Here is a 9971-nt window from a genome sequence, read left to right as displayed (position 1 = left end):
CATCACCCAACATCATCTTCATCACTGAACATCATCTTCATCACCCAATAACATCATCTTCATCACCCAACATCATCTTCATCACCCAACATCATTTTCATCACCCAACATCGTCTTCATCACCCAACATTGTCTTCATCACCCAACATCATCTTCATCACTCAACATCCTCTTCATCACCCAGTTACCTCTTCATTACCCAACATCATCTTCATCACCCAACTACATCTTCATCACTCAGTTACATCTTCATCACCCAATACCATCTTCATCACCCAGCATCCTCCTGCAAGGAAAGCAATCTTAATTCCGCAGAGATCTGTTGAAAACGTGCTGTCCTCACGCTTCCGAGACAAGCGTAGCCATAAGAACCAGGGCAAAATGTAAAGGAAATGAGCCAGCTTTTCTCTATCTATCTCCTGCTTGGGGAAAGGATTCTTTTCCTTGAACTGTGTGTTATCGGGTGAGAAAGGGGAACAAACAGCAGAAAGCACGTGCACCGTGCTGGAGGATAGCAGCACCAGCACTGGCGATCCAGGTGGGGCTCCTTCCTGCCTTTATCTGCTGCCCCTGCCTGCAGCTTCACCCCTCGTCCCTTGGGGGAAATGAGGCTGAACTTCACCCCTTCACCATCCACAGGCAAATTTCATGAATTTCTGAGCAGCCTGTGGCCCTGTGCTTGCAGAATGGGGTGTGCTCGGCCGTGGCACGGCCAGTTCTCCCACCTCAGAAGTGTTTGGGGGCAGATAGAAATCACTGTGGAAATGGGAAGGAGGACTCAGCGGAGGGCTCTGCTTTGCCAGACACAAAGTTTGGTAGGGCTCTGCACATCCTTATAGAGGCTGGGGTCCATTTGTTTCTTTTCGCTGTATTTACGCCTTCCAGCTTTTAATATTAAGTGTGTTTAAATATTTTAAGACTTATTTAAAGCTTACTTAATAATAAATGCGTTTAAATATTTTAAAACAACTTCCCTTTATAAATAACTTTCTATTTTTTTTGGTAATTTGATGTAAATATTTGATGTTTGGGATAAATATTTCAATACACAAAAGTTTCTGAAATATAAGCAGTTGGGTAATAATAATAATAATGATAATAATGATGACTGTCCCCATGTATGGAAGCCCATATAAAGAGATGCAGAGAATGCACCACTTTCTCTGCACCGAGAATGCTTTCTTATCAGAGCACAGTCAGGTGGTGTTAGATGTGACTGTACCTGCTGTGGTTGCTGAGGCAAATGGGGAGAGTGGAAATACACGATAGCAAAAGAACACGCTACGCTGTAAATTAAAAATGAATTTCAGTGAAAAGACTCAAAACGCTTTTCAGTAAGACTGAAAATAAGATTTGGGGGGGTTTCAGCCTCGCTCTACAACAAGTGTGCCTGGTAGAAAAATGTCCAGCACTATCAGCAACCCAGCTGTAATCTCTGACATCGAACAGAAAGCGGAGCTTTAGGATTCTAGGCTTGACCGAAACAAAAGCAGAGATGGGAGGAAGCAGAGCCACGGCCTTTGCACTCACCCTCTGCTCGCACATCTGGCATCAAGCTGCCATCTGCCCTGCAGAAGGGATGTCTGCCTCATGACAAGTTGTAGCTTAGTGGTGATCCCCCACAGGACTGCTGAATCAGGATCAGACAGGAGGAAGCCCACCAGAACCAGATGGAGAGCTCGTTCCCTACCCAGGGCTTCCCAGGTGTTCCCCACTCCACCTCGCTCGCTCTTCTCCAAACCCAGACGAGCTGAGTTCCACCGTGGCAGAATAAAATGGGCTCCAAAGTCGACTCAACGATTTTCTTAAAACTGCTCTGAGTTGCGTGGAAAACATCATGCATATCCCTTCCTCCTCCCTGCAAGTGTTGGTCCTAAGGCTGAGCCTGCAAATGGGCATTGGCTTGGGTAGCCCCTTATTTCCAGCTTCGGAAAAGAAAGGGCTGCGATCTCAGGTGTGTTCCGTGGTCGTGGTTTGCTTGCAATAAACGTTTGCTGCTTTTTGCCTTCATTGAAGTGAACTGTTTTAGTCTTCAGCGAGAAAAACACGGAGCTTTAAGGCCCGGGAGCCGACGTCCTTTTGTGTTTCTTAATGTGTCCGCGTGCCATCTGCATCCAGATAGAGTTACATCAATAAGGGAACTCAGGCTTTGTGTTTGTCCCCGTTGTGAGGCGGTGCTGCACCTGGAACAACATTGCAGGCCGAGCTGGAGGCCGACACGTGTCCGCAGACAAAATGCACTTTGTTAATTTAAGAAGCGGCGTCGCATGGCTAGCCTCTAAGCTCTTTAGCTGCTTGGAGTCATCTAGCATTTTCTCTTGCTTTCCTGGTTGAATTTTTAGCACTAAACACTGCTTTTGCTGTAACCTAAGCCCCGAGCGAGCAGCAGAGTGCCCTTCTATGTTTAGCTCAGGTTTTTGGGCTCGTCCTTCCTTCCTCGGCCATGGTAAGTGCTTTGGTTTTCCCTTGGCTTTTGGAAGAGGTTAAATTCAGTCGTTGGACATCTTTGCTGTAGCTGTGGCGGTGGTGGGCACGGCAGCGTGTTCTGGCTGGGGATCTCAATCCACGCAGACCCCCAAGAATTTCATTTTTTTCATGTGAGTAGACCCCACGTCGCTCACACGCTTCGCTCTTCTGTATTGTCACACCCTTGAGTTGTTTGTCTTCTGCATTTCTGGTGCTCCCAGTAGGCAGGTGTTGATTGTCCCATTTACTTGTCCCATACTGCTTAGAGGCCTTTAAGCATGGGTGAGTTCCAGTGGATACATCACTGCCGTATGACCACCTGGATCCAATATCAGTGCGTCTCTTTTTAGCATGCCCAGCGTTGGCATTCAGGTTTTTTTTTGCTCAAATGCTTTCGATGACAAATCAAGAACACGTTTGGGGTGATGCAGAAAGTGATCAAGCGGCTGAAAAGTCTGCGTTCCTTCTTCATGAGGATGAGATGCTCAGCGGGAGCAAGACCAGAGGGGGAGGTGGAGGATTCATTGAGGGAATCTCAATGAATCCTCATCTCTTGCATGGAGAAGCAGTGTTGGTTCTGTGCTGACACGGGGCTGCTGAGACTCAGCTGCAAGCTGCGGAAGAAGAGCTGGGACAGAAGTGCTAACTCCTCCGTGCCTGGAAGAAACAGGTCAGGTGTTATCTCAGGGGTTGGATGTGCCTAACTAAATCCCTGTTTGTCCTCTTGCGTTTTACAGTGGCTCCGTGGAGTCGTTTAACGAAGGGAATTAATTAGAAGTCAAACGGTAACACATATAAACCACATAAAGCAACCTCATGTTCCAAGGGAGGGTGAGGAGAGCTGCACCTGTGTGTTCTTTGCTTAGCAAACAGCCTCATCCTCTTACCTGCTCTTGCCAGAGCTAACCCAGGTGCTTCCAGCTCCGCCTCCTCCCTGCAGGGCTGCTGCACATCGCCGGGTCGTGCACTCACCGGATCCTCCCTCCACTGCCTGCTGATGAGAAGTGAATGCCTTCGTGCACCGCAGGGGCAGCTGCAGCCTGCAGGCTGCTTGGCTGGCTGACAGCTTCTGAAACACGTGGGGAAAGCAGCCCAGGAGTCATCAGCTGCATTTCAGAGCCCTGTGTGCGTGTTTCTCTGGGGCTCGTCTTCCTTTGCTTGCCCCTGCCCCTGGAAATCTCCTTCTCAACCCCTGGGCAGCACTGTCCCCTGCTCTCTTGCAGCAAGAGGATGAGTAAGAGTAAAGTCCTTGGCATAAAGAAGCCCTGCTCTTGCAGCTCCCCTGCCCCCTCTTCCTGGCTGGCCGACCTGGAGTTTTTCCCTCCAGCCCGCAGGCTCTGCACAGCTGTCAGACCGTGAGCAGAATGTCTTCTGAGCCATAGAAGAAAGAGAGAAATCCCTGAAACAATCCTTTCCTTCCCTCCAGGATCCAGTCCAACCATCCACCTACCACCAGTATTTCCCACTAACCCACATCAGCATGACATCTGAATCTAAACGTTTCTTGAACACGATGCGTGGTGAAATGGATGGTGTAAGAGTCTGATGGGAAGTGAGGCTGGCTCGGAAAAGAATTGCTGTTCAGTTATCCTCCTGCAGTGCAGGTGCAGTATGTGTGCACAGAACAGCCACAAATACAGAAGGAATATCAGGAAGCCGACTCGAATGGAGGAATTGAGGCTGATGGGCACCCGAAGATTGAGATGTATGTTTAAATGCACGTAGGGTTGTTGCATATATGGAAACTATGGAAAGACTGGGAGTGATTTCATCTTCAGATTCCCACCTGGGTTCTGCTCAGTCTGTTGAGAACAGAGACCTACTTCATCTTGCTTCCACTGGCAATTCTTGAGAGGAAGAAATGTATTTTTTTGGTTACTGACCGGCAATAAAAGCAGACTTAATGTGAAACACTGTCAGAAACTGTGGTTTGAAATTTAAGTTGCTGTTCTGCAGATGAGATCTGTTGTCTGCACAGTGAAAGTGGCTTTGGTACGAAGGTACTTGGTGGCCTAATGACTTGATGACAGCTTGTGAAGAACGAGCCTAAATGGCTGATTGCATCCCACTTAACCTCTTATCTTTGCTTCCTGTAGTGCCTGTTTGCTCTAGAATTGAGTCGGCTTCCCAGACTGGCTGATTCTTCATCTCTCTGGTAACAGTGTATTGGCAAAATAGTATTTCACATTTATTCATCGGAAGTATCTTTGCAGTAGGGCTGTGGTGCTCGGTGTCACAGTGAGACTGATTCTGCAGAGGCAGGGAGTTGTGAACTCTTGAGAACTTCGCTTTTGCAGTTGGCTTTCCACAACATGCTGCCATGACGAAGTTCGTAAGGAGGAGAGTTGGTTTTGTTGATCCTTTGTTTTCTATGAAACAAGATCCTGGGCTATATCTTGTATTACATGGCTCTTATGATGTAAAATAAAGTTGTCACCTAACTAAATAGCGTCATAAACGCAGAGGTAGCCCCAGGGCTTTCTCGTGACTCAATTCTCTCGTTGTCTTCTGTTCCAGAGTCGACAACTGGAATCGGAAACTGGAACGACCGAAGAGCACAGCCTCAACAAGGAGGCTCGGAAATGGGCTACGCGCGTGGCCCGCGAGCACAAGAACATCATCCACAGCCAGCGGGTACGTCGGGCAACCCCTGCCCTACAGATTTTGCTTGTTGCAGCTCCCTGCTGGGCAAAAGGAGAGCTGCTGCCAGCACCGAGGGGTTGTTTCTATTGGATGTCTCTCCAGGCAGTCTGCCTTTTTCATCTCGTCTTGCCTCGGTGCAGCTCTAACTACCAGCTTTTTTGGTTTGTCAGTTTGTTTGGTTACTCCCATGTAAATCTGAAGTTACAGCATCTCTTCTGCTGCAAATAACCGAGGGATGTGTTTCGTCTGCCTAGTGTGGAGCCGGGGTGGTTTTGGGATGCAGCTGGGACTGCCTAGGAGTGAGAATAAAGCTCAGAGAAGTGCACCTTTTCGATTTGGGTCGGAGGGTTTCTTAAGTATCTGCAGCAAGGCTCTCATGCTCCTGTCTGGGAGGAGAGAGATCAAAGCATCCTGCCTCTGTCACAGTTCAGAGAGGAGCAGGGAAACAGCTAACCTCTTCCTAAAGAGATTCGACACATTTGGCATGCTAAGGTCAAGGCTAGCTTGCATAGACTACATTAAATTCAATTAGAGAGGATGAGGCTGTACTATGATATCCATAATATTGTGTAATGCACAATAAGGGCAGTGAGGCACTGGCACAGGTTGCCCAGGGAGGTGGTGGGGCCCCATCCCTGCCAACATCTGAGGTCAGAGAATGGGGCTGTGAGCACTGATGGAGCTGTGGGTGTCCCTGTGCACTGTGAGGAGTGGGACCAGGTGACTGTTAGGAGCCCCTTCCAACTCCAGCTATTCTATGATATTTAATGAGCTTTTGCCACCATCTTGTCTGCCTTCTGCTGAACCTGGGTCAGTGTCCTGCAAAAAGCAGAAGTTGTAGCATCGGGCAGAGGGTATTAAGAGAGGGGATCTTGAGTCTGTCATCAAAACACAATACAAGAATTGCCCTTGGTGGAAGGAGGGGGTATCCTGGGTTCTGGTCATCGCTCCTGCTTTGTCTCCAAGGACTATAACATGAAGTGCATAAACAGCCACCAAATGAGTCAGGGATCTGCATGTAACGGTTGGTGATGGGTGAAATCACGTGCTTTTGTTATTTTCCATTTGGACCAGTGCATTCTGCATGTATGTCCATAAAGGCAGGAAGCTCCAGCGTGCATTCTGTGATTCTCCTGCACGCACACGGCTCCTGCAAACGCAGCAAACCTTCTTTGGCTCCCACTGCTTCAGAGCTGTCATAGTGTCAGCAACTTTTCACTTCCCATTTCAGATGCTCTTTTAACCCTGACATAAGCACGGGCCAACACGTCTGTCTTAAATATGTAAATACCAGCGTGCAGATGAGTGGATTCATGCTGCAGCGTCTTCTTTTCTTTAAGGTGTTGAAGTATGCTCCTAAGTAAACTTGCACTTGAAGTGCTGTGCTTTTCAGTGGTGTTGTGCCTTGGTCATCATTTTGTTGCCTGGCACGGACTGCCGACAGCCAACAACTGCTGCAGGTTGCCATCGGTATTTCTCACGTAACATTGCCCACACCTGTGCTGCACTTTCTTATTTCTGGCAGACTCTTGAAGAGCTGGAGTGCCACGGGCCTGTGATGTCTGAGCAAACCCGAGTGGAACTGGAGCAGAAAATAGATGAGGCCAGAGAGAGCATTCGCAAGGCTGAGGTAAGAAGGGGATTGCTGGGCACCTTCCGTTTCTTACCGTGGAATGGTTTGTGCTACTGGTGTTTAATTCTAGGCGTGGAAATGTAAGCATCAAAAATCAGGTTGGTTTTCCGTGATTTCTCACCTCTCAAATCACTGAATCAGCTTACTGAAAGGTACGAGGTAAACAGAATTACATGTAAAAGAGCTTCCTGATAGAGAGTGATGGGACTTGCTGTGTTTCCTGCTATTGTGCAAAGGTCGAGGACGCCTCTGTTGAGAGGCTGTGCCTTAAGTAGGGAAAAAAACACCTCGATTTCCCTTCTCGTTGGAGGGACTGACAGCAGAAAGTCGTGACCATCTCCGTGCTCCTGCTTTTATGTTTCCAGAAGGAGCTACCGCGTGCCGATGTGACTTCTCTGAGAGTCACACATCTGTAGTGTCAGTGGGAAAGTGCTTCAAGGGCTCTGTGTGTCTCCGTGTGCTTCCACTCTGAGGCGCTTTGGAAAAGGCTGCCGTGGATTGTGAGACCTGCTGGGGGGTTACACCAGGCTCTTGGGAAGGTCAGCTAGCTTTGTGTTCGACTGCCAAGGCTTGGCTGGGAAATTTAACTGTCTGCGTGGCCACAGGACCTGCTGCAAGCAGCAGGAACTGGTCTATTCATTTACGGCGTAATTAAAACTGTAGAGCAAACGCAGTTATTCCAGTTAAGTGCTTCTCATACCACTAGATAATCAGGGTACCTGGTGTAATTAGGAATGAGATTTCCAGTTCAAGAGGTTAGAAAATGCGGAGTAAAAATATTCCACCTACCGACAGGCTAAACGTTCACCTCCCTTCTAAAACAAGTCCACTCCTCTGAATGGAAAGGGTTCTAGAATGCAGTTGCCTTTTATTTTGAATAACTTATTCCAGACTGTATTCCAGAGTGATCCAGTGTGTGCATGCTTCATGATTGAGTGCACGAGGACAGAGAGCATGGGAACGGAAGATAAGAACAGCGGCAGAAACAAAATGGGGATGAGAAGCTGCAGAGGAGAAGGCTCCTGCACAAAAATAGTATAGATCAGTTCCAGAACGTAATGAAGTGCTCGCAAATCCTAAGCAGGCATCATTAGCAGAACCCAGTCAATGGGTGGAAATGGGCTTGAGCAAGAAGGTGACGCGATGCCTTGGGGTGGGCGGTGGAGAGCAAAGATGGGCACGAGTATTTTTGGGTGTTAAATTCTTGAGAGCCTGAAGGTTGAAGGTAAGTAAGTGCTGCTGTACAGGAAGGTTGGAGGTAAGCGCTGCTGTAATTAAGGCTAAGCAGGAGGTGAGTGGTAGGAATCAGGCCGTGGTCCTGGATGAACGCCATGGGGAGCACGAGGCAGGAGTGGCACCCACTTCCTGTCTGTGCACAGGCAGCAAGGAAGAGACCTGAGAGTGTGTGAGGCCTTCTGCCCAGCAGAAAGTTGGCTTTTCAGGGAGAATTAGCTCAGAGAGCTCGAGATAAACTTGTGGATTCCCTTGGCCTCAGCCACAGAGTGTAGCTGAGAATAGACAGAAAGTGCCGAGAAACAGAAGGTTTATATAAAAAAAAAGAAGTGAGATCAGCAATAAAGGCAGTAGAGTTCTGTAGGAAGCAGTGATCTTTTCCAAAAGTGGGGGGAGGGACAGTGTGCTGGGAAGCACAGTGGGCAGGAAGCACCCTGCCAGGAAGGTGAGTCAGGAAGGCAGCAAAAAAAGGGAAAAAACAGCACACAGTCCTCCCATCTCACGAGGGCGAATGCAGAGTAATGGGTGCGCTCCTTGTAAACACCACGCTGCACTCGGAAGAGGTGGAGATGGCGAATGTTCTCCTCTGAGATCCACTGCACAGCCTTTGGTAGAAAGGTGAGAGGGAAAACGATGTAGTGCCTTGGTTTTGTGGTGCCAGACAGTGTGCTGTGGTTAAACTGTCACCTTTCCAGTCACCAGTGCGTTCCATTTTCATAGAATCATAGAATCATAGAATTAGCTAGGTTGGAAAAGACCTACAAGATCACCTAGTCCAACCATCCACCTACCAACACTAATGGTGGGAATGCCAAGTGCCTGATCCTAAGACTCAGGGACCGGGTGATTTTCTGTGATTTTCCTCCTTCTCTTTCAAGACATGGTTTTCAGCTGCGCATTTCAAAGATAACGACGCTGCCTCTTGAGTTTCTGAACCTTAGCTGTGTTTGTGACCTCTGTGTGTTCCCATGTACGTCATTCATAGCAGCTTTGTGCACGCACACACTGAAAGACCTCCAGCAGGTGAGTTCAGTGAGCTTTTTTCCTAGGGATGGCCTTTTCTTCTGGCTTCAGCCCCTTTGAGACCCCGCTCCTCTACGTGGCACCGCTGATCTCATTTTGGGACCTCTCATTAGACAAGAGATATTTGCCCCGCATACAGTCTGCAGAAGAGCAAACTGCAAGTTTTGAGTGAAGCCATTTTCTTTTGTAATTGTAATTGTAGTTGGAATTGCTTTCAGTATGTGAAAGCCAAACACTTGCAGCAGTCACAGAATCATAGAAGGGCTTGGATTGGAAGGATCCTTGGGTTCCAACCAAGGAAGAAAGCAACATTGATGAAAAAGGGATCGCAGGGTGGGAATTACAGAAGGGGGAGAACTTCCTGACACAGGAGTGTGGTTGTGTCAACCTGCAGTCCCTGTGGAGCAGCACATGCAGGACAGGAGCTCATTCTCAGCTGGATCATTCTGAGTGTGGGTCCTGCTTGCACTTTGAAGACGTGGGCACTTTGCTGAGTGGTACCTGTGGCTCCCATGCATGTCCCCCTGTACGTGCAATTTCTCTCCTAGAATCATTAAGGTTGGAAAAGACCGCTAAGATCATAGATGTTCTTAGTGGTCCAGCCACCAACCCATCCCATCACTCTTCTTGTTCTTCTCGCCTTCCAGAGGCGTTCTCCCTTCTTGCCTTTGTATTTTGTGGGTTTTTTTTTTCTCACGTGAAGTGTATTTTCTTTCTGAAATAGTGTTTGTGGGTATAGAATCATAGAACCACAGAATGGTTGGAGTTGGAAGGGACCCTTAAAGGCCACCTGGTCCCACTCCCTGCAATGCACAGGGACACCCCCAGCTCCATCAGAGCTCACAGCCTCGTCCCCTGACCTCGGGTGTCTGCAGGGATGGGGCCCCACCACCTCCCTGGGCAAAATCAGTTGAAAAAGAAAAGATGTGCATCGGTAATGTGGTTTCTCAAGGGTCTGCTGTGCACAGATGTA

General features: G+C 48.3%; 1 protein-coding gene across 1 annotated transcript in view; it reads left to right on the top strand.

The window, feature by feature from the left end:
* Positions 1 to 9971, top strand: part of FCHSD2 (FCH and double SH3 domains 2) — a gene marked incomplete in the record, with an annotated part of 145413 nt that overhangs the window by 112812 nt on the left and 22630 nt on the right. The window contains 2 exon segments of the mRNA XM_021384110.1: positions 4984 to 5100; positions 6635 to 6739. Of these exon segments, the coding sequence (XP_021239785.1) occupies positions 4984 to 5100; positions 6635 to 6739 (222 nt within the window).

The sequence above is a fragment of the Numida meleagris genome, chromosome 1 (genome assembly GCF_002078875.1).
Source record: "Numida meleagris isolate 19003 breed g44 Domestic line chromosome 1, NumMel1.0, whole genome shotgun sequence".
NCBI lineage: Eukaryota > Metazoa > Chordata > Aves > Galliformes > Numididae > Numida > Numida meleagris.
Note: the sequence above shows the minus strand (reverse complement) of the source record. Positions and strands in the feature narration are given on the sequence as shown.